Source organism: Tachysurus fulvidraco, chromosome 22 (assembly GCF_022655615.1).
Source record: "Tachysurus fulvidraco isolate hzauxx_2018 chromosome 22, HZAU_PFXX_2.0, whole genome shotgun sequence".
NCBI lineage: Eukaryota > Metazoa > Chordata > Actinopteri > Siluriformes > Bagridae > Tachysurus > Tachysurus fulvidraco.
The window spans coordinates 2,293,589-2,319,367 of NC_062539.1; the positions used below are offsets into that span (position 1 = coordinate 2,293,589).

The 25,779-nt window shown below is 41.6% G+C and overlaps 1 protein-coding gene across 8 annotated transcripts in view; it reads right to left on the reverse strand.

The window, feature by feature from the left end:
- fgf12a (fibroblast growth factor 12a) overlaps window positions 1-25,779 on the reverse strand; it is a 51,169-nt gene that overhangs the window by 6,244 nt on the left and 19,146 nt on the right. For 2 of the 8 annotated variants that reach the window (XM_047806679.1, XM_047806678.1), the window contains exons 2-3: window positions 16,341-16,451; window positions 9,202-9,360 (exon numbers count right to left, since the gene is read on the reverse strand). In XM_047806679.1, the coding sequence (XP_047662635.1) occupies window positions 9,202-9,360; window positions 16,341-16,370 (189 nt within the window). In that variant the 5' untranslated portion in view covers window positions 16,371-16,451. Of the gene's footprint in view, window positions 1-9,201; window positions 9,361-16,340; window positions 16,452-17,861; window positions 17,910-19,022; window positions 20,076-25,779 lie in introns of those variants that run through there. The other 6 variants (XM_027158324.2, XM_027158323.2, XM_027158321.2 and 3 more) reach the window with 5 other exon arrangements.

Below are 25,779 nucleotides of genomic sequence, written 5' to 3' on the forward strand. Positions count from 1 at the left end.
TTCCTTCTTAAATCCTCGTGCGCTAAAAGACAATAAAAATAATAAAGGACGGAGTGTAAATCACAGAGCTGGTGTCTAAAATAAAGTGGATGTTGTTTACTAATGAGCTTGTGGAGGCAAAATCGATGACCCGGCCCTGGGAAATAGCTTTCTATCACCCCGGCGATCGATCCGGGAAGATTATCAGGAAAGCCTGGAATTAAAAGCATACTTCAGTATTGTACTTAGCTTAATTACTTCCTTCATATCTGTAATAAATATGTGTAGTGAAGGTTTTATTACGGGACGATTAATGCTATTTAAAAAGATTAAAGTGTTTTTACTTTTTTTTTAACACAAAACTTTTTACTCCTTGAAAGAAAAGACTTTTTAACCAGAACTGAATTTCTTTTTTTTCCCCCGAAAATCCAGAACTGCTTTTTATTTTTTATGCAAAACTGTTTTTTACCTAGAACAACATGTCGTTACTTAGCCTGTTTTTACTGCATTTTTTTCATTAGTTATTTTATTTTATTTTATTACTTTTCACTCCTTGCCAGAACTCTTTCCTTCCATTTAACTGAAACTACTTTTCTTTTCCTTTTTCCCTTGGAGCGACTTTTCCCTCTTTACCCATAACTATTTTTCCGTACTGATTTTACACCTTTTACTGATTCTGTTTCATCACAAACATTTTCTTTTTTAACCAGAAGCTCCATTTTTTCTGTCTTACAGTGTACCCACTGCTACGCCTTTTGTTCATGCTACCTCATGATCGATCCTTTATTAAAGCGCTAACAGGATTCAGTATCTGTGCTCAGACTTTCCCTCTAGCTCAGCGTTTCTGTTCTTCACACGACTACATAAAGAGGAGGTTTTAAAATGTCCGACTGTTCCTTTAAACACAGGCTGAAAAAAAAAAACACAGCAGTCGTTTGCTACCCGAGGCATTTTCTAGCGTTTTCGCTTCTCGATGGTGAGTGTGGCGGTACGTCAGTCTCGCTACAGTTGGATTTCATTAGCTTTAACATAATTAACCCTAAGAGCCGAGTTGCTGAGATGTAGATCTGGCATCCAGGAAGAGTTGGTGGTGTGTGTGTGTGTGTGTGTGTGTGTGTGTGTGTGTGTGTGTGTGTGTGTGTGTGTGTGTGTGTGTGTGTGTGAACGTGTTCCACGCAAGCCTCAGAGACACGTCTAATTAGAGCACTAGCTGAAAATCCGTCATCTGCCAAAAAGAAAAATGGAGACGGAGGTGTGTGTGAGCGGGAGTGTGTGTGCTGAAGTGCATTTTAATCCCGCTATGAGACGGAGCTGTGTAAATGAGAGCGTATAGTGGCTCACGCTTCAGGTTTGATGTATGGCTGTAGGTGCACTTGTGCTTAGTCAAAGATAGACGCATTTAAAGCAGAGAGAGGGGAGAGAGGGAGAGAGAGAGAGAGGGAGAGAGAGAGAGAGAGAGAGAGAGAGAGAGAGAGAGAGAGAGAGAGAGAGGAAGAGAGAGAGAGAGAGAGAGAGAGAGAGAGAGAGAGAGAGGAAGGAAGAGAAGGAGAGGGAGAGAAGAGAGAAGGAGAGGAAAGAGAGAGGAGAAGAAAGAGAGAGGGAAGAGAGAGGGAGAGAGAAAAGAGAGAGAGAAAGAGAGATGGGGAAGAGAGGAGGAGGAGAGAGGGAGGGAGAGAGGAAGAGGAAGAGAGAGAGGAAGAGAGAGAGGGAGAGAGAGAGAGGAAGAGGAAGAGAGAGAGGAAGAGAGAGAGGGAGAGAGAGAGACAAAGGGAGAGGAAGAGAGAGGGAGAGAAAGAGAGAGGGAGAGGAAGAGAGAGGGAGAGGAAGGGAGAAAGAAAGAGAGAGGGTGAGAGAGAGGAAGAGAAAGCAAGTGAGAGGAAGAGAGAGCGAGAGAGAGGGTGAGAGTGAGAGAGAGGGAGAGAGAGAGGGTGAGAGACAGTGAGAGAGACAGAGAGAGAGAGAGAGAGAGAGAGAGAGAGAGAGAGAGAGAGAGAGAGAGAGAGAGATGGGATTACCGCTGTGCAATAAAGTAGGACACATCAAGCGTGTCATAAATAATGGAGGAGAACTCCGAAGCCGAGAACGGAAACCCCACACAATCCTGCTCTTAATGCTGCACAACAACAACACAAAACACCTCACAGGAACACAAACCAACACAAACCAGCACAAACCAGCACAAACCAACACCGCAGTTACACACAAAACCTTTCACGTCAATTTAAATCTAACCTCCGTTACGTTACGTTACATTACATTACATTAGATTACATTAGAAAACAACAAACTGCAGGTTTTTCAGTCTGTATGAATATACAGTCATATATAAAGCTCATTGGACAGAGAAAGATCACGTGAACTTCTCCCTTAGAGACAGCTTGTGAACACGTGAACACTTCACGTGTTGTATTTCTACTGCATGAGTGCTTTCAAATGTAGGGCATGTTGTTGTGTCACGAGTTAAATCTAGTCTGAAATTTCGCTTAAAACAGGAAAAAACGTTTTCGAGAGCCGGGCATGAACAGACCCGACGGAGGAATATAAAATTAGGAGTTTAAAAAATACAAAACATCGTAGTGTGAAAATATCCTGAACTACAGTAGAGTAAGATCGAAAAAGAATCAATTAAAATAAAAAAACGTAGCATTATTACAGTAACACTTTATAGACTCGGAAAGTGTCGGAACCCGGAGCACTTTCCCGAGGCCACACATCAGCGGGAGGATTCTGGTTTCAGTCAATTACCAACTAAACCAAATGCCAACCAACCAATAGACTTCACACGCCTGGATGAGATCAGCAAAGTCCCAGCTTTATTGCAGTCAAACAGAAATCTTCACAAAGATAATCTTTTCAGAAAATTGTCTTCAGCAGCTAAAGTCAGCGAACACACCGAACTTCCCGGCGTGGTGCAGTCAAGTGCTATCCGATTTCCCATTACTTTCAAGTTTAAGATTTACTCTCCTCCTGTCTATTTTATATAGCTTGTCCCAATTCCCAGTATTTCCAGACTTCCGGCTGGAACCGCCTACTTCCTTATTCCTTTTATGGTTTTCCGGTTTTCTGATTTCCCAAAATGTTTAGCCTCATTTCTAAATTTATTTAAAAAAAAAAAAAACGACTTCTCCTTAAGCCTGAAACCCGCACCTTCTTCCCTGGACACCAGAGAACACTTGTGTGTGTGAGATTGTGGGAACAGAGTCTCCGTGGACACTTCACTCTTCTCAGTCTGGCTTGTCTAAGGTAAGATATTATACTAGTCTTCTATGTTCTGCTTCTATTCTCATGCTAAATGCATTCCTTTAAAGGTGGGGTCTTTAAAGGTTGTTTGAGAGATGCTTCAGAAAACCGAGTCGGGACGAGAAACTAAACAAAAAACAAAACGAACGTGTAGCCAATGAGCAGAAAGGGGCGGGTCTTGTCAATATGGATGGAGAGAGCGTTCGGTGCGCATGTGTGACATTAGCAGAAAGCGGGTTTAACATTGACATGGAGGATAAAAACAAAGAAAGAAAGAGAAGAAAGACTTACGATAAGGACAAGAAGTAGGACGTGTTAATATAGGATCAGCTTTCCAGCGCTGGAGAGAACTGAAGGAGCAGGAATTTGGCCACATATTCACAGGTTGGAGTTTCCCGAGTCAATAACTCCTGAGCTAAACGCTGTTACTACACAAATAACACCTCTTTTCTATCGTAGTAATGTAGAGAGGCAGCTACAACCGCGTTTTGTGTAGTAACAGCGTTTAGCTCAGGAGTTATCGACTCGGGAAACTCCGACCTGTGAATATGTGGCCGACTTTACTTAAGACGCCGAGGCGCTTTTTTCCTTCTCGATAGGTGAGTAACGTTGGTTTTGCTTTGTTACACAGAACTAATATATGCCTTTGTCCTTTACATCATTATGCTTGTGTGGCATTTTTGCTTGTTTGTTTATCTACAATCGTATTGTTCTTCCCTTCAGCTATGATAAAGACACGTTTCTTTCTGTTAGTCGCCTGGGTTACGTATGTATGTGTGGGCGGAGCTATCGATACAGGGGTGGGACCCATTTGGGTTAGGGGCGTGTTTGTTTTGTATTGTGTCTGGTGTTTACAGCCACTTGTCTCAGTCACCGGTCGTTCTCTTATCAAATCTACTGTATATCAGACTTGTTAAATGTCATGCATAACTTAGTGCCTCTTCCTCCTTCTTTCTTGGCCTAGATTCAATGTCAACCCAACCTTCCCGACATTCTCGGCTCCTTCGCCATTATAGGCACTTCCAGCTATCAGCAATGGCTGTGGAACTCTCTTACTTCCTGGATCACCTTTACAACACTGAACCCGAATGTACCCATTAACACACAACGATTTAGAATCTATGGATGATTTTCTAGAGAAAATCTAGAGCCTAAATGGAACCCAGGACATGGAGAAAAACTCCTGAGAGACGGGAACCCGAGCTCAGGATCGATCCCGAGGGTTTTAAGGGAGGGAATTTAAGAAAGTGTTGCTTTGGGTTTGCTTTAATCAAGCAAAGATCTTGTGAGCAAAATAAGTGAATAAGATGTGTCTAGACGTTCTGAAAGGTCCTCCTTTATGGGACGTTGTGTAGATGTTTGCCATTTCGATGGAGAACACACACCCTGCTCATTGGCAGTAAGATGTATAGCTTTCTGAGCGTTGCGTCTGGTGCAGGCTGCATGGGCCAAGAACCTGGTGTGTAACCTATTTACAGGCTTAAAGCAATTATTAGCAGAAGATTGTGGTCATTCTCGAGAGTCTCACACACACACACACACACACACACACGACCTTGAATTTACCCCCAATGGATTGCCGCTAAGCATCCGAGCTCTTTAAACTGCTAATCGCTGTATCAGACTATAAATAATAAGCATTATTAAAACATTTTGCATTCCTGATTAGATAAATCTAGTGACGTTCAGGACTGTGGTTCTGCACTCGAGCGCATTCTATTATCTTTCACAGCTTTCTCATCTTTCTTAACTTTGTTCGTTCGATGATATCCGATTATCCGCTCCGCTAACTCCTAGATGTTCTGCGTTTTGCCGACTGAGCCGATCTACAAAGCTTTCATACGCTGTTTGGTTTCTGATCAGGTGTCTGTTGCTAAGCGACTAGCCGTAGCATTCTAACAGCGCTAACCCTGTTAAATCTTCCTCTAAAAGAGGCTTAAAGAAGTAAAAGAAAATAGTTTATAATTGATTATAAATGTTACAGTTGGTCTGTTTATAAATCACTGCGCTGATTCTGATTCGTTCTCTATAACAGAAGCACTGAAAGTAATGACAGGTTTATATCAATGCGAATACATTATTGTTTCTATAGCAACAGCTTGCCCATTACAGATGCTTCACATGTAAAGGTTGATATTTTGGAGTCTCCGGCGTCAGAGGTTAAAACTTTAACCCGTAAGCTTTCTGGCATCTTCAGGACACCTTAATGGCTTCAAGACAGAAGGAAAAAAGACAGAGTGATGTAATGTAAGCGATAACAGGAAGTTCATTACTATACACATGATTACGAACAGATTGCAAGTTCAGGAGTCGTAACAGAAGTAACGACTTTATCTCACGCCGGCATTGATTATTTTCCTATAAAAGCACATCCTATTAGTGTTGTGTTGCTCTCTTACAGCTAGGAAAATGTGTTGGGATCAGAGGAGCATTGGAGGAGCAAACATAATGAGCTTGATCATAGCAGGACACCGTTCCCGAGTGATTAGACCCAGAAGGAACAAAAGTCATATCTCTAAGTTGGACACTCAGATAGCAGTGAGAGAAAATTAGAGCCACGGTACGGAGTCAGTGTGCCGAAGAACCCGCACAGCTCAGCACCCAAGCCTCCTAACCTTACCGTGAACTTTTCTGACCACTTCTTAATTAAATCCTTCATCTTCCAACAGAGATCAGACACATAATGAGGTTTATTATCGTTGGTCAGCGGAATCTTTATGCATAGCGAGTCACCGCGTCAACACGGCACTAATCAGATCGCTTGCTCGGGATGTTAAATGAATTCGAATTACGTGGAGTACAGCGGAGGAGATGATGAAATTTGCCCGTGTGGAAAGAATGTGGGCCGATAAAGTAACCTCTAAAGAGGAGCCACACAAAAATTGATGTCCTGTTGGTGTGAAGCATAAAATCGCAACAGTGCTCTACGAGCCCCAGAGGAGCAGCGCTAATGGAAATATGGAGATGGACTAACCAAGCGGAAATGCGGCTTTATAATCCAACTTGAGCCGTTGTTAATTTCAGCAATCTTTTTTCTCCTCCTGTGGGGTCACTTAGTCTTTCTTTCTCTCTTTCTCATATCAGGATTGCCTCATCAAAGCAGCTAAAACTGTGAAACTCACACTTCCTCCTGAGGCACCTTGTTCTTCTGAACTTTCTTCACACGCCGAGCGTTCGATTCTGCAGCATAGGCATGCACACTCCGGATTGTCTGGTTTGTTACTAAGCAACGGGGAAGAAAGATATCTGACCTGCCACCCAGCAAGAACAGAACGAGTTTCTGTCTGAAGGAGACGAGGTCACAGATGGGCACGGGCGCGGTGGTGGGTCTCACCTCCACGGTGCCTTAGGGGGTCTCTGAGAGCTAACTAAAGCTGTTTCTCAAAAAGACGACCTCAAAACGTTGCTCGTGACTGAAATGGAATCTCAAATAATACACAAAATAACCCTAATGATAACACACACACTCAGTGAAGGAAACATGTTAGATCCCTGTATTATCTCTGGATAAATCAATGATTCAAATGATTCAAATGATTCAAATGATTTAAATGATTCCTTACACTAATAACTGAGTCTTAATGAAAGTAGCTGATTGGTAGAAAGGTTCAGTTACACACACGTAAAATTAACAGAATCTTTCTTTCTTTTTTCTTGCTTTCTTTTGGTATTCAAATCCTTCTCTCTTTCCGTTTTTCTTTCCATCTTTCCATCCACCCACCTACCCATCCATCCATTCATCCATCTTTCTTTCTTTCTTTCTTTCTTTCTTTCTTTCCTTTTTCTTTCTTTCATTTTCTCTCTTTGTTTTTCTTTCCATCATTCTATCCATCCATCCATCTTTCTTTCTTTCTTTCTTTCTTTCTTTCTTTCTTTCTTTCTTTCTTTCTTTCTTTCTTTCTTTCGTATTCTGACTTCTAGCTGTTTTCTTCTTTCCATCTTTCCTACCCACCCATGCATCCATTCATCCATCTTTCTTTCTTTCTTTCTTTCTTTCTTTATTCCTTCTTTTTTCTTTCTTTCATCTTCTCTCTTCGTTTATTATTATATTATTAGATTATTATTAGTAGATTATTCTATCTATCCCTCCATCCACCCATCTTTCTTTCTTTCTCTCTTTCTTTCTTTAATTCCTTCTTTCTTTCTTTCTTTCTTTCTTTCTTTCTTTCTTCTTTCCATTATTCCATCCATCCATCCATCCACCTTTCTTTCTTTCTTTCTTTCTTTCTTTCTTTCTTTCTTTCTTTGTTTTTCTTTCCATTATTCTATCTATCCATCCATCCACCCATCTTTCTTTCTTTCTTTCTTTCTTTCTTTCTTTCTTTCTTCACTCAATTTACTCAGTAAGTTTCTTCACCCATTTCCTGTTTTTCTTTATTATCTTTATATACAGTATTTGACCTGTTGGTTTGATTATTTAGTCATTTCCTCTTAGTTAATGAATCACCTGAATGCTGGACTTCACTTGCAGTAACAGGACAAGGTTATTTGTTAAAGAGCATTAAAACCAATCTAACATCCATAAACATCTCCCGAAATCAGAACGCTGCCCAGGCAATAACGAGAGTAAAGTGTGTTTCAGCTGCCAAGCACGCAATAAGAGGACAGGCTGAATTTCTGAGCACTTACTATTTCAGAAAAAAAATAAAATAAAAAATGAGCCGAGTGGCTCCTCATTAGCATGAAGTGCTTCAGTCTCCTGCAACTCTGCCAACAACACGAACAAGCAGCACACACACTCGGTACAAAGGCCAAACCTTTACTGAAACACCTCGGCTCTTCGGGACTGAGGAAAAAATCTTGAGACGTGATTCTGATGTACGACGCAGTTTAATGATTCATTTCCCAACACACGTCTTCTATATGTGTCTGTTTTTTTTTATATGGTGTTATTCGGCTCTAATAAGTCATTTATGAACATTTTCTTTTTGTCGTACTGTAAATGAACAAATTGACAATAAAAAAAAATAAGCAGGTTTCTGTGATATAAGAGGAATAAAACACCTCAGGATGTGCTGCTGTTAGAGAATCATCAAGACTAGCACTTTCCTTCCTTCCTTCATCCCTTCTTTCCTTCCTTCCTTCCTTCCTTCCTTCCTTCCTTCCTTCCCCTCTACCTAATTGATTCATTTCCTGTAAGAGTATGATATTTTATCCCTCACAGTTTCACTTATTATAAGTTTGCCTTATTATATTTTTAGACTCTTGTCCTTTCTCTTCAGGTAGAAAACCAAATGTAGATAAATGTACTACATTCAGAAGTTACAGTTACATGCTCTCCTTCCTCGCTCGAGCCCCGTAACATATTTCTCTTCTCTTTCGTCTTCACAATCATGAATCGATCTTGACATAACCGTATCCGATAGCGACTTCATTAGGTAACCGTGATGGATCGGCGTTCCCGGGATGGTTTATACACGCGGTTTACTCCCCATATTGATCAAAGCGTTAAATCCATAGCAACCCGGCAGCTACGGGAAATAAAATTACTCTGCTTCTCTCAGATATTCTTTAACCGGATTAAAGGGTTTTGTGACTGACCATTATATAAGTCATCGAGGGCCGTAGCTCACTGCGACACGCTCCAGAGTTTCAAGCGTTGGAACGGCGTGCAGAAGGAAGAGAGAGCGTATGCCTGTCATCCACCATAACTCAGAGAAAGCCCACAGGGATAGAGCTGGCTGGAGGAGCATTAACCCGTGAGTTACCCAGACTGCACTGTTTGCTGCAGCAGAACCCCAGGACACTGAATTAACCATGATGCACCACTGTATAATAAGTATGAAGCCGGGATTTATATATAAATTTCACTTATGCTAATGAGATTTTGGGTATGCTAATAGCAAAGGAATGAATGCATACGGAGGCGAGGGGAGGGGATCGAGGATGTGCACTTATCGGATAAATAATCGGGTGCTGTAGACGTACAAGCTTATAAATAATTCACATGCAGGTGGACGAAGGAGAACAAGCAACACTCACCGAGCTGTAGAGAAAGCCCTCTCCATTCATGCCAATGTAGAAGCCAGCCTTCACGCCCTGGATGGCTACCACCCGCAGTCCGACCGGGATGAGGTTAAAAAGGGCTAGAAACGCAAACAGCAGGTGGGACGTTAGATAATTGGGTGCTAGATGGAGTCCCTGCAAATAAGATGACACACAGCTGACTCAGCACATTTTAATACAACACCGCTACAAACATTTATCTTGGGAATTTGGGAAGCTGTGATGTTCTTGCCGGATCTGATAAGTCACCCTGGATGAGTGCCAACTTGCACTTGTCCCCCTGAGGTGATTCAATCTCATCTCATAGCAATCCATTTCTGTTAGATCAGGACATAAATTGGCCTGAACAGGATATTATATTCTCAAAACACATCAATAACTTGCAGCAAGAAAGATTTGATTAAAATGGGGTCCGTTCAGTCAAGGAAACATCCAGCGCTGGAGGTTTTAGCTACAGATCCTTTTTCTCTGATACAAACTCAAGTGAATATTACAGATTAGGGTTAAGGACATGGTGACAGTTCCTACCGTTTATCTTGTACAGTGCAGGTGGATGTTTTTTGTTGTATGTATAGAGGTCATAAGAAAAGAGAGACGTGTGATAGTTTTCTCTCGATTTAACTTAAACCTTCATTTTTCATATGAAATAACCAATTTAGGCTTTTAACATACACTTTCCTTCCTTCCTTCCTTTCTGCCTCTTTTCCTACCTGTCTTCCTTCCTTTTTTTAATCCTTCTGTTCTTCCTTTCTTCTTTCTACCTCCCTACCATTCTTCCTTCCTTCCATTCTTTCTTCTATCATTTCTTCCTTCCGTCCTTCCTTCCTTCCTTCCTTCCTTCCTTCTTTCTTTCCTTTCTGCCCTCATTCTTCCCTTCCTTCCTTCCTGCTCTCATTCTTTCCTTTCTGCCTCAATTCCTTTCTCCCTTCCTTCCCTTATTCATCCCTTTCTACCTCCTTTCCTTCCTTCCTTCCTTCCTTCCTTCCTTCCCTTATTCTTCCCTTTCTGCCTTTAGTCCTTCCTTCCTTCCTTCCTTCATTCATTCCTTCCTTCCTGCCCTCATTCTTCCCTTTCTGCCTCAATTCCTTTCTTACTTCCTTCCTTCCCTTATTCATCCCTTTCTACCTCCTTTCCTTCCTTCCTTCCTTCCTTCCTTCCCTTATTCTTCCCTTTCTACCTCCTTTCCTTCCCTTCCTTCCTTCCCTCATTCCTTCCTTCCTTCCTTCGTTCCCTTATTCTTCCCTTTCTGCCACCACTCCTTCCTGCCTTCCTTTCTATGTTTCTTTCAACCATCCATCCATCCCTCCATCCTTCCTTCCTTCCTTCCTTCCTCCTTCCTTCCTTTCTGCCCTCCGATGTATATCACAGGATTATTGAGCACAAAGTAAGAACACACTCGCATCATAGACACCTTTCACTTTTACTCCAAAGCCATTGTTTAATTCAAAGTAAAGCATAATCCAATCCATGTGTACACATTGGCTATTAAAGTATTATTCTCTTTACATACTTTCACATACACGGACACACCGGCACCTATTTGAGGGTCTGGACTCCGACAATCCTGAAAAGTTCTCTTTTTTAGTCCAAGGTGATTTTCTAAAGGAGAATCTGCACTTATGATGGAAAGACGCTCGGTGCAGCTCGACTGCTCTGCGATGACAAGGGCATCAGCAGGTAAACGCACGCAGGAGGGTTTCTGGAAAATTCTGCAAGCACTGTTTATGCCTTAGGAAAAAAAAACTTAAAGCTATTAAGGTGGAATCATTGCCCTTAAATTGAAGATCGGTTACTTCTCAGGTTTTTTGTAATCAGTGCTGAGAAACCCAATCTGCGGCTGTATTTAGTTAGGACACCTTCCCATAAAATTACAGCTTTATTTCACTATGTTGATGATATTTTAAGTAAAGAAAAAAAAACTTCTCCATATAGATGTTTAACTCAGCTCCGTTTTAAACGATTAAATACCAGTCACTGCGAAACCGTCTCCGGTTGGGATGGGATAACTGTATTCGATTCTGACAAATCTGTTAGTAAGACAGCTCACAAGTTAAAAAAAAAAAAGCTAGTGTCAGCTGCTTTGCCTCTTCAGAGAGACAGTCCATCCTTAAACTCTGCATCCCTGCTGGATCTTATCCATGCTGTCCAGACTCCCAATCAGCAGAGCAGACTTGGCTGGGGACCATGAGAAACTTATATTAGTCATGATTAATGACCGCAAAACTCTACAGTTCCATTAGCAGTGTAGTCAAGGTCACCGAAGTGCTGGCAGATTGAGGAACATTTAGTAACAGCCACAGTTATTTCTTTATTACATTTTATGCCTGGGCTGAAATTTGAAATCAGACACAAACAGTGGTACGGATTAGGGTTAGGGTTAGGGTTAGTAATATTTGGCTGATCTATACCAATTCTGGCAACTGTCGATTAAATATCCCCCTGGGTCTGGTTAGGGATATCCCTGGGATCTGGCAAATAGACTCATGTCCAAGAAGGTGTCTCTGCGGTTCTTGTCAGTCAATCATGTTTCCTGTCAAATCAGAAACCTTCTGTAGTGTGGGTTCATCTTTATTACTGACCTCACTGATCTGTGACATGACACACACCCTCTATAAAAAGAATATACAGTGTAAATAATACCTTGTCTGGGTGGTGCTTGGGCATTTGCTTTAAAGCAGCGGTGTCCAATCTTATCCACAAAGGGTCGGTGTGGGTGCAGGATTTTCATTCCAACCAAGCAGAAGCCACACCTTCTTGGCTTTTAGTAGACTCTGGTGTAGCTTCTGCTTGGTTGGAGTGAAAACCTGCACCCAGACCGTCCCTTTCCGGATAAGATTGGACACCGCTGCTTTAAAGGAATGACCCAGCAACTAGACAGCTTTCTCCGATCATATCATGGTAAATGAGGAAGGATGAGGTAGCATATTTTACCTTTTGAGATGCACTTAGCCACGCAATTCTTCTTTTCAACCTACACACGCCATCCCGGATTGACAGGAGAGAGATTATGCCAGCTCTCCCTATTAAACAGCACAGTTAATTTTGCTTTCTTGGACTCTGATAAAAGGAAATTTGGTTCAATTTTATTACACATTAGTATCACGGAACTATTATTCTCGAGACTTGCTAAACAGACATAGTGAGCTACTGCAGAAGTCATCATACACCGGTTTATATAATAAAGCTTCATTTGCGATGGTTGTTGACGACATTCGCTAAATTCCAGGGGTTTCGTTACCACGACGTTACCGGAGGTCTTGGAAAAACGCCCTCTTTCAAAAAAAAAAAAAAAGAGCGTACTACGAAGGACAAAACAGTCATACATGTAGATTTATTTTAGAAAAAAACAACAACCAAAAACTACGGTTATGGTTAGGGTTAGGTTTAGATTATCAATAGGCCACGCCTACCCGATGATGCAATATCTGTTACGCTGTTCTGAAATCCCTGGAAATAAGTGCATCCTGGTTGTTGACACCATTTCTTAACCAGAATTATTATGTATCCTCTTTCTGCATGACACTAATTGGCTAAATGGCTCTGTTTTGCCAGATTCTGCATTTGTTTTCAGGAACATACAAGCCAAGGTCTCATCTCATGCTAACAGGCAATACAAATAACCCAATCAATGCACAGGCTCGAAACCAGAATGCATGTTACAGGGAAAGTCCCCAAACATTGTGACCTTGAACTAAACTGTTTGGTTTTTCCAGTGTTATCTAAACAATGATTTGCTTTCAAGATCTGATTTTCATTTAGAGTGCCAGCAATGGCAAGAAGGGCACATATAGTATGCAGAACGCATTGCTGCCCCTGAACTGCTGACTGCTCTGACAGAAAGGCCATTTGAAAATTCATTACTTTTCTCATCATCACAATCACGGGTTCAAAAGGTCAATCATTTCAAGGTGGAAGTAATCTATAGTTCTGCTTACCCATTTTGACGATCAACACCGTTGCTTGGTCATGAATGCCAGTGTACATGTGATTCTGGCTGCCTCATTCTCTTACATTCTACAGCAAGGTCCCTTTTATTAGAATTATTCATAGTACAAATGGCTTGGGATATTTTTGGCTCTTACAGGATGAATTATTTACTTTTCTCTCCCAGCTACAGTATGTGACTGTCTGACAGGTGAAAGCTTGCGGTTCAGGAGATCTAAAGAATAGTGTGAGGAGATTCCACCACCGTTTCCCCGCAGGACAAGCTTCATAAAGCTTTACTTCTCAGTTCAAGTTCTCATTCCTTGGTTTTTTTTTTCTGATCAAACTATTGATCCAATGTTTCCTCAACAAATCTACCCAATAAATAATTTACAATATATCTTTAAGATTCGAGACAGACGACTGTTTCAACCTGTTTTCAGTTGTTTTAACCTATTTTATACTTTTTTATTTTTATTTTTTAAGTAACTGAAGGGGGCACGGTGGCTTAGTGGTTATCACGTTCGCCTCACACCTCCAGGGTTGGGGGTTCGATTCCCGCCTCCGCCTTGTGTGTGTGGAGTTTGCATGTTCTCCCCGTGCCTCGGGGGTTTCCTCCGGGTACTCCGGTTTCCTCCCCCGGTCCAAAGACATGCATGGTAGGTTGATTGGCATCTCTGGAAAATTGTCAGTAGTGTGTGAGTGTGTGAGTGAATGAGAGTGTGTGTGTGTGCCCTGTGATGGGTTGGCACTCCGTCCAGGGTGTATCCTGCCTTCATGCCCGATGACGCCTGAGATAGGCACAGGCTCCCCGTGACCCGAGAAGTTCGGATAAACGGTAGAAAATGAATGAATGAAGTAACTGAAGCTGTGGCTTATTAGTTAGCATGTCTAGGGTTGTGGATTCAACTCCCATCTATGCCCTTTATGTTCAGAGTTTAGATATTCTCCCTGTGCTTTAGTGATTTCCATTAGGTACACTGGTTTCCTCCTGAGTCCAGAGACATGTGTTGTAGCCTGATTAGCCAGTCTAATTTGTCTGTAATGGGTGTGATTGTGCCCTGTAATGGGTACCATTAGGAAAGCCAGAGCTCTGCAAACATTCTAACAGCCGAACCATTCTAACCCCCTGCAGTGTCTCTCTCTACTTTGCACCAAAGTCAGTCAGAGCAGCAGAGATGGCTTAGGTGACTCTGTAAAAGTACTGTTCATTTATTTTTGATCTGGTCCCATCGAGGGGTAGATGAATCCTCGACAGTCCAAAAGTTCTCGGTGTGAAGGTTGTGCCTTCGCTGCATTCCTGAGGGAATCCACCTTCTCTTACTGTTGTAGTTAAGATTAATAGTCTGCTTTTCTTTAGAAGAACCATGTCTAACAGATAGGCAGGCTTTTCTCTTCCAAACGACATCCCAGAAGACAATTTGTTTTACATTCTCCATCTATTTCTGCCATATGGTAAGTCCTAAGGACATGCATCCATGAGAAAATGGCCATTTTCTGCGTGTGTGTTTTACCCTCTTTGATGTTAGCGCTTAGATTAGAGGTGAGAGTCCCCAGAGGAAGGATGACTCATCTTTTTGAATGAAGAATTGCACGAATCTTGTTTTTTTTTCTTCACTTCATCTGTATTCAAAAAAACTCAGCACATAATGGAAAGCTGTGTATGAATACGGTATGCGTTATGTTCAACCAGGGGTGGTTCTAGAGGCGGGGCCACAGGGGCCCTGGCCCCTGCTGAAATCTGATTGGCCCCTGTTCCATCGTCTACGAGAAGAGCACCCGGAGAATTTTTCACAACGATCACAGATGGAATTCCACCCCGAAACAATTGGCGGCATTCGAGCGTTTGAAAAAGGGATGACTGCCGAAATGTATTTGCACCGTACTGAATAAATTATTTTGTGTGCTTGAATGTACCCTGTACTTGGCCCCTGAATGTAACATGTGGCCCCTTAATGGCCCCTGTTACAGAAAAATCCTAGAACCGCCACTGTGTTCAACCTACCACTTTTCACGTTTGCTAAGTCTCTAAACAAAACCAAGCACTCAACAAATCCCTAATCTCATAGCTACTGTATTATCTTCTAATTGATCTACAATTTATTCAATTGTACACAGCTGGAACCTGAAACCGGAAAACTATAAATCACTAAGATTGTTAGTGGGATTATATCACTGACGGTCAAAATCTATTTGCTCCGTATTTCCTCCGAAATCCAAACATGCTAAACAGAATAGTTTATTCAGTAACATCCCTTCAAACAGAAAGCAAAAACAATCGTGAATGCAAATGTACGGTTCTGTCGTCTTTCCCTTTCAGTAATATGGACTTTGATTGGACGGTTTGATGCTCACTCTCTATCTTCTATTAGTTTCTCGTGGGATTGTATTTTGGGCTGTTTTCTAATCATTTCAAGTAGGCCTGGGCCTTTATTCATAAAGATTCTCCGAATGATCTCAGAGAGCTCCTAATTTAGCTGATTCAAGACCTCGGTGATCTCGGAGCAACTCCGAACAAGGAGAATACTCTTATCTTAGAGAGGAGGCGGGGCTTAACCTGTTAATAGGTACGACACATTCTTTTGAAGACTCTGATTGGTTGTCCAATAAAAAAAATATGAGTGCTTTTAAAATCTGGTCTATTATAAACCTTCACTTTGTCTCCATGTTAAGACTATATGGTGTAGGGATTACATCGGTGACCGATCATATTAGAGATGTTCTAACATCTGTATGTTATAAATGTAATAAATGTAAATGTAAGTTTCTTCTCCTTCTTCACCTTCCGGCCGTTTTCTCCTCTGATAAAGAAACTCTTCATCCTCTTAAAAGTCCTCCTCACGACTCCTAACACTTTTTGACCTTATGAGCTCTTTTAAGGGTTAAAATGCTTTATGAAGAACGTTTATCTTTATTAGGATCTTCTCTTTAATTTTAGGAGGAAATGCCCATATTTCTAAGAACTTTCTTAGAATTTCGTCACCAGGAGAAACTCTTTACACTAAGAATGTTCATGAATATGGGCCCAGGTTATTAGCATATATAATGAACAATTGAAAATTCTATATTTGATGATCGAATTGATAATCCAAATGTTTTCTACAGCGCTGAGTTTAGAAATCAATCCAGGGTCATTTTCAAGCTCCTACTGGTGCAACCAGATGTGATACCCAAGAAAGGTTTGTACTCACTGTAGTCGCTGTTCTCGTCCTTGCTTCCATCAATGGTTCCGTCCGGCTGCATCTGCAGGTAGAAGCCCTGCTGGCTGAACAGCCGGGTCACAATCCCTTTCAGCTGCGGCTCTGGAGAGACAAGATGAAAGAAATGCACCCCGAGACAAACCCATGTTTAACATCTGACTCAACTAAATGCATCAAACGCATCAAGTGTTAGGTTTATGTGAAAGGGAGAGTTTGAAGTGTGCAGGCTTGCGTTCTATGACTACAGTATATATGGTACATATTATTGAATTTTACTGGGTATTCCCTAATCAGGGCCTTGTTTGCCATTCGTTAAGGATACTAGGAGAACACCTGCTGCAATGACTGGTGTTTCCTGATGGAGATGACTGGGAGGTGTGATCAGAATGGTTGAGCTGGGGAGTGAAAGGGGTTTGTGAGGAGTGAAAGGTATCATGGGTGTGACTTGGCAGGCATGAAGACAGAGACGTCTCATAACCTTAGAGGATGGTCAAGATCAGAAAAATTTGATGAGAAAAAAATTCAGCTCAGCCATTCATCACGGACTCCATCTATCCGGTGGAGACGGAGATGTGTCGGAACAGGTGGAAAGAACTATCAATCACTTCAATGAGCCCATCAGGAGTGGCAATGAAAGCACTATTCCATAAATAAAAGGCACCTCTGAGGAAATGACCCTAACCTGAGGACGACGTGACAATCTTTAGGGTGTTTGTGTGAGAGGTGTGTGTGTGTGTGTGTGTGTGTGTGTGTGTGTGTGTGTGTGTGTGTGTGTGTGTGTGTGTGTGTGTGTGTGTTTGTGTGTGTGTGTTTGTGTGTGTGTGTGTGTGTCCTCAGTAATAATCCGTGGTTTTCATGTTTTGTGGCACGTGTTCGCTGTGCATCATGTCTAATGTTTAATACAGCCCCATTACATAAACAGACATTATATAGTTGTACAACATGGTGACAGATGGTGTTATGATTATGAAATGGCGAACGAACACCTGCACTACTGAAGTCACCAGGAAACATGACAACATCAGCACACGGCACATTCCCCACAGGGAAGCCCTCACGGCGAGATACTCGTTAAAAAACGACGTTACAGAAATGCAGGACAGAACATACGAGAACCAGGAGTGAATAAAAGGAAATAAAAGGAAATAAATAACAAAGGAGAAGTGGCACACAGAAAAGATGGAGGAAAAAGGTGGAACAGTCGACTGCCTAAAAAAAGTGGAAGGGAGGGAGGGATGGAGGGAGGGAGGGAGGGAAGGAGGAAAGGACGAGGGGAGAGGTTCTAAAAAGAAGTGGACGAGGTCCAGACGAACAAGGAGCAAGGAAGGACAGGGGGACATGGATAGGGACGAGAGGAAAAAACACTCGACCAGACAAGAGGCAGCTGCTGTTATAATACAAGTGCTAGCCCCCTCCCTCCCCAGTGCAGAAAAAGGATCGACAACGGCATGAGATCGAAATGGAGTGGTGACTAGAAAGACAAAGCACACTGATGGAGGCTGAGGTACTGACCTAGCCTGATGCCCTTACGGGACACTTGTGGAGGTTTCGAGGGCGCATCTTACAGGGAGAAGGAAAAACAACATTGTATATTTTTACACACAGAATCTCCAGCAACAGCTGTTTTATCTTTCTTTCTTTTTTCTTTTTATAAAAAAAAAATGTGCTGTAATTTGTTGAGTTCTGGGGTAGGTGGAGGCAGTTTTCTCTCTCTCTCTCTCTCTTTCTCTCTATCTCTCTTTCTCTCTGCACTGCTTAAGTTGTGGTACATAATAAGATGCAATTGATATTTGAGGGAGGTGAAGAAAAGCAGTATGTTACCCAACCCTCTTTCCCACCACCCCACCTTTATATGCATCGTGCCATTTTTTCTGTGCAAAGAAAAAAAGATGATGGCGAAGCTCTGTGGGCAGCAAGACCATGCTCATCGATGCAACTGATCGCAAAATCCCTCCCCACACTGCAGTAAGGTGCTCCGTCGCTCTTTCTCTCTCTCTCTCTCTCTCTCTCTCTCTCTCTCTTGCTCTCTCTCTTTCCCTCTCTGTGATAAACATTTACCATTAAAATGTTTCATCTAAGGGAGCCTTGGTGCACTGCAGTGCCACTTTGCCTGGCTGTTTTCAAAATAGCACTGTTGCACTATTTAAAACAGCATCTGTGCAAACTTTATGTGGCGACTTTGTATGGTGAATTCTAAAGAGCACAAAGAGGGCAGGTGATGCATGCACAGCTTCCCTTTTGAGATCCAGCAAAAAAAAAAAAAAAAAAAAAAGGATCTGTTGCATCAAGACATAACATACAATCCATTATTGCAGATTTTAAAAATACTCCTAATAATAATATTGCACGATCCATGCACAAATGTATTTTTAATTCATTAAGCAATAATGATTCAGTACCAATATTACAATCATTTGTTAGAAGAAAAGATCGTTTGATACAAATTGCATCCAATGCATAAAGCATAAATCATATGTATTTGAACAGTTTTGTATCAGTGAATCATGCATTTATTTATTTATTTATTTATTTATTTTTGACTAGCACGTGCGTTTGTGGATCTCGTGCTGGAAATACGCAACACGTGATTTATAAACAGGTGGATTTTTTTTTTTTTACCCGTTTTCTCTTTCGCATAACAAATGCATTAAATAAATATCACCGAAGACCGACCTGGTCGCCGGCGCACGGGTCTTTTCTTGCCGCTGCAGCAGCGGACTTTACCGAAGACGCCGAGGAAATGGCGCTCGCACAGGGAGCGCGGGTCTTTGCTGGGGCTCGCGCGCCGCTTGGACGCCGAAACCCGGTCGCTGTTTGACTCGCGCGCCTGTCGCTTCTGACGGATCAGGGAGCTCGCGATCGCGGCCATTGTCTCTCTCTCTCTCTCTTTTTCTTTTCAAACTCTCTCCTTCTCTCCTTCTCTGTCACCCACCTTTTCACGCTCCTCTACCTTTCCTCTGAATCGGTACTGGATGCAGCCGGTGCACAAAAAAAAAAAAGAAAGAAAGCTGCTGCTGCTGCTGTCGGTGTTAACCAAATGTCATTGTTGTTTTTAGATCTTTTTTGTTTGTTTGTTTTCTTGAGAGAGAGAGAGAGAGAGAGAGAGAGAGAGAGAGAGAGAGTAAAATCTTTTTTAAACAGCTACCCTTGCATGCTCCCGTCTCATGCAATGTGCATGTGCAATTTTCCACTTAAACATTTGCCATTTTTTCTCTATGTGAAGAAATAAAAATATCAATGCTGTAAAGATTTTAAAGAATGAGAGATAGAGACAGAGAGAGAGAGAGAGAAGGCACGCGCCAGGTGCAGGTGATCCAGGTTGATAATGAAGCTAAAAATAAAAAATTACACAAAAACAAAACTTGTTTCTACATCCTTCAGATAGCTCAGGATCGGATGAACAGATGAGGAACTGGTGGTGGTCCCACTTTACAAAAGATGGATATGAAACACATCCACAGGCAGCAAAAATCTTTCTGAATATAAGACGGTGTGAGCTTGGATGAAGCTGGTTTAAGTGTGGTCTCCTGCACAGTAACACTGAAGATGTGAGGCTTTTACTGAGCCTGCGCTCCCTCTCTCTCTCGCTCTCTCTCCCTCTCTCTCTCGCTCTCTCTCCCTCTCTCTCTCGCTCTCTCTCCCTCTCTCTCTCTTCTTTCCAGACAGACAAGCGGTTGTGCGACGCTCCTCACTCTCCCTTACGCAATCATACGTGATCGAGGTTTGGATGAGGGGGCAGACGGAGAAAGAGGGAGGATGGAGAGAATGATGGAAACATAAATAGAGGTAGATAGGCATAAGGAGAGAGATAGTGAGTGAGAGAGAGAGAGAGAGAGAGAGAGAGAGAGAGAGAGAGAGAGAGAGAGTTGGGGACAGGGACAGAAAAATGCTAATACAGTGTTTCATGATTTACCCTCAAGTCTAATCCATGATTGACGTAAGAGACGCTATAGCAGCGAAAATTCATTATACAACAAGAAAAATGCATGCGTTCCTCAAGCTGACTCGTCTTTTAAAAAGAAAAAGAGAGAGAGAAAGAGAACATAGGCTGTTCTGGTCCATCATCATTCTATAAAGTCCTGTGCTTTCATCCATCCATCAATAAAATACTATTCCCACTCCCATCCATCTACTCATCCATACAATCATCCATCCATCCATTCCTACAACACCACAATCCATTCATCTATCTATCCATCCATCCATCTGACCATTTATTCATTCATCCATCCATCTATTTACTCACTCAACCATCCATCTGGCTATGTACAAATCCATCCATAGCGCCATCCATCATTCTATAAATCCTGTACTTATATCCGTCCATCTATCCATACATCAGACCACACATCAAACCACACCCCAATCCTTCAATCTACTCATCCATCTACTCACCCACTTATCCTTCCCTTTGTGCAATCCAACTATCCATGTTCAAATGCATCCATTCATCCACCCATCCATTCAAAATACTACTCAAACCCCATCCATCCATTCATCCATTTATCAGTACACTCATCCATCCATCCATGCATTCACAGTCACACATCAACACATCTATCCATCTATTCATCCAACCATGGCACTTTTTGTACTATAAGTCCAGAATCTCAGTGTTTTACACACAGTAGAATAAAGTAATAAAGAAAGTGTAATAATGAATTAGATTTAAAACAGTATTAACATAGCAATGTTAATGAATAATAAATATTTCAATAGTCCAGGTTAAATAACTGTTTATTCTGGCCATAATCTGTCTAGAGTTCTCGGCTATATATCCGTCCATATATTCGTTCATTTATTCATCAGGTTCTTCATGCACACATCCAGCAGGGAAGCAATTCTTCGCTTTAGCAACATCTCATTGGCCCTGTATCCGTTTAACAGATCCACTGGTTACTCTGAAGACAATAAGACTTTAGTACTTTGGAAACACATCGAGGTTTTCTCTCATGGATGATTTTTATCTGCTGTTGGATTCCTCAAAGCTGAATCATGTAATTACAAGAAGTAGAATAAATTCTTTATTGGTCGTTGTAGGACGGTGGCAATATCCCTGCAACTCCCTCTAGTGTTGGGAAATAGACTTACATCATTTTAGCCACAAGGACTGAACATTAACACGGCTGGAAAAAGGTTCAAGCCTGAGATTAGCAAAGTGACATGGGCTGAAAATGATTAAATACTTATTATTTATTGATTATTAAGTATGAGGGGCAGACGGTAAAGGAGGTGATGAGATGCTTGGCATAAGGATAAGCTTGTGCTCATGCTTAGTAGAGCCATTTTGGAGAAACAGGACATAGAGAAATTGGTTATTATCATTTTTATTTTATAATTCTTTCAAAAAAAATCCTCGAAAGATAAACACCGAGCTAGCAAAAGGAAAGAAGTTTTCTTTTACACTTAGTGTCCGGCTTCTGCTGTTCACTCTGCATCAGGGGCGGTTTTAGGCCCTTTTTAGGGTGGCTTCAGCGCCCCCTGTCTGTGATCTCAGCCACCCCATAATTTTTACTTTCATAAATAACAATAAAATTATGATAAAATGCAGGACATGTCGTCGATGGGAAAGAAAATTATTTATCAGTTTGATCCAAGAGCGATTTTTTTTTACTTTGCTTTTACGCACGTGCGTTGTAGTCTTTCAAAAGTGCGTCATCAGCTTTCTGCTTTATTTGAACGGAAAAGCACAGGTACGCGCAGCGAGCACGCGCAGTCAGAGCTGGAGTCGTATATCTGTAACGTTAATCGACAGAAAGCCGCAAATACGGCAACCAAAAGCAGTGAAATTTCACTATTCTTATTACCAGAGTTGTAGCACAAACAAAACATCAATGCAAACAATCCATTCAATACTAAATAAAAATAACATTTATTGATTTGGTCTTTGTCTTGTATATATTAGTTTATTAATGACGTCATTCATTGGACACACTGTAGAGAATGCACACATACATGAACTGATCTGATTCGAGACTGGCATCATTACATCATGCATAAAATTTTGGTGTCCACTTTTGCCATTTTAAATAATACCATAAGTTTTGGCTTACTGTGTAGTCATATAATATATAATATAAAACTCTTCTTGTTTTAAATTCTCACTGAGGGCTAAAACCCCAAAGATGAAATCCTAGAACTGCCCCTGCTCTGCATTAGGAATAATCCCAGGGTTCTAAAAGATTTAGAGTTAACCTTATGACTGAACATCTGTCCCTGTAGAAGGTCAGGAAAGAACGCACCCCAGAGACGGATGAGGCAGAAAGTTTGGGAAGACTTTTAAATGGAAAAGAGTCGATCATCATCATCATCACTAAAAGAAAGTCTCGCATTCACACACAAACTGTGACCTATCACTAAGTATTTAAGACACAAAGCTGAAGGAGACTTTTCCCCAAGGTACGAATGATATAAACGTACGGTGGTGACCCCATCCCTAAGGTCCAATTATGTCTTTTTAATGAGCTGTGTACTACATTCAGTTTCCCCGGGTAATAAAGTACGGTGCTCTTAACAACACAGCCTGAGAGACGAGTGTGTTGTACCCTGAAATGTATGAAATGCACTGGTGATTCTTTCTGAGTGTGTGGGTGGAGCTTAGTGCTGTCAATCATATTTGAGGGTATATTTAAAGGCAGTTGAAATGTAAAGCTAATACTGGATTTAAAAATGGACAGAAATACATGTCAAATTGTATTAATAGCCTATCTAGTAAGTTGTATTTATTTCTTTAATTATTTATGTCAAACTTTTATTTAGTTGTACAATAATCTACTCTTTGAACTCTATTGATTTGTCATTTGCATTTAACTATCTATCTATCTATCTATCTATAGTATCTATCTATCTATCTATCTATCTATCTATCTATCTATCTATCTATCTATCTATCTATCTATCTATCTATCTATAGCACTTAACACACACACACACACACACACACACACACACACACACACACACACACACACACACACCATGGACAATTTTGAGATGACAATCAGCCTACAACACATGTCTTTGGTCTGGCGGAGAAAACACCAGACTACGTGGAGGAAACGCCCAAAGCACTGGGAGAACATGCAAACTACACACACACACACACACTCACACACACACACACACACATGCATGCACGCACGCACACATGCACACATGCACACAGGGCAGACGTGATATTCAAAACTCCATCACCAGAAATGTGAGGCAAATATGCTGACCATTAAATATACATAAGCCACCGTGACCATAATCCCCCACTCCCATCCCCAATAGGCCTGCATTCATTTTGCGATGAAGTCATGATTAATTTACTTGTTATGAATTATACACAATCTGAAGATGCTCAACACACAGCTTTAGGAGTGTTTACTCATGAAGAGTCTGTCTCAGCAGGGATTTTTTTAGACACACACTCACGGCAGCGAGCATCATGTAAGCAAGCAAGAGTAATGAGAAGCTCGTAAAGTTGCTTATGATTAAAAAATTGGTAAAGATGTTTGTTGAATTGTAAAGCTGATAGCGATTAAAGAACAGACTAATGTTATGATAATGACGTAACGACGAGAAAGTCACATGTTGCTATCGGTTCTGACTGATCAGAAGAGAAGGTGTCGAGCGGCTCGGACGCCGGCGTGGCTACAAATCGTAGGTTTGTTGTTTCTATGGAAACAACTTATACTCAATAAAAAAAAGCACGTGTGTTATCGTTGACACGATTTGTTAACACGTAGGGAAGGAGTCTCCAGTGTCAGTGCTTTGTTATAATCAGAGGTAAAGATTTCACTTCGGGTTCTTTTGAAATCTTCCGGACTGAAGAGATTAAAGCTGCTGTAAGCCAAGTGAGATCAGGAGTTACACCAAACGTAAACATACACCGATAAAACGGACCATAAGGTACTCTCCGAGTACCTTGAAAAGGTAATCCTTGGGGTTTTTTGTGGTACGAGTGACTTGCTGTTGATTATTTTCCTCTATGACCGTAAGACGAAGTGATTTATTCTTCATCTGTAGCTAAATCAGAGCAGCTGCTAGTGAAACACTAGCACAGAAAATCACTCCTGAATATGACGACGCTACAAATCCATAAAAAGATGAAAAAAAACCAACCCTGGGTTGATCAAAAGCATGCTACATCATGGGACCTTTCATACCGAGACTCACAAAGCTTTGTGAGATTGCTGACACTCCGTGGGAGGATCACGTGGCTCGCACATGAGCTCGCACTCAGCTCCACGTGCCAGAGCCGCATTAAACATTCACGTGGTTCTGTCAGGATGTGCCTAGCGCATTTAATGCGGGAAGCTAAGTCTTGTCCCTGCTTTTCACATCTCTGTCGCTTCACATCAACGTGGCTTTTGTGTGATGTAATTGAGACCGGAGCTGACAAGAGAGACCGAGCTCTACCCCGAAGCCAGATCCGTCTTCATTTCCTCCACTGCTGCATTCAGACAGTTTAGTTTAATATGGGGAAAGCCTGCGAGATTACTTTTTTTTCCATCAAAAGCTGTGAAGTCACATATTTCACATTAATAAATCATTGTTTGTGGATTTAATTAGAAGAAATGCTTATGCATGAGGCAGAATGATGCTGGTGGAGTTTATTTCCTGCCAAGAATAAGTGGTGGGATTTGGTGTCATTATTATTACTGATGCACTGTAAAAAAAAGAAAAAATTAATTGGTCTCTGAATTTTGTCTAGGGGGGCACGGTGGCTTAGTGGTTAGCACGTTTGCCTCACACCTCCAGGGTTGGGGGTTCGATTCCCGCCTCCACCTTGTGTGTGTGGAGTTTGCATGTTCTCCCCGTGCCTCGGGGGTTTCCTCCGGGTACTCCGGTTTCCTCCCCCGGTCCAAAGACATGCATGGTAGGTTGATTGGCATCTCTGGAAAATTGTCTGTAGTGTGTGAGTGTGAGAGTGTGTGTGTGTGTGCGCTGTGATGGGTTGGCACTCCGTCCAGGGTGTATCCTGCCTTGATGCCCGACGACGCCTGAGATAGGTACAGGATCCCCGTGACCCGAGAAGTTTGGATAAGCGGTAGAAAATGAATGAATGAATTAATTAATTAATTAATTTTGTTATGAAAATCTCACCCCGATCAGCCAGCATTAAACCACTGACAGGTGACATGAATAGCACTGCTTTCTTGTTCCCATGGCACCTGACGATTGCTGTGAAATATATTACGCAGCAAGCGAACAGTCGGTTCTTGAAGCCGATATGTTATAAGCAGAAAAAAAACACATGTGTACAGGTCTGATTATTAAACAAAGGTAACAAAGATTGTTAACCTGCAACACCTTCATATACATTTAAGACTCATTGATCCACATGGGGATAGAAGGTCTGTCCATCTGATCTGATAGCAGACTGCAAAACCTGTTCAGGAACGCTTCGAGGAACATGAAAAAGAGTTCAAGATGTCAAATA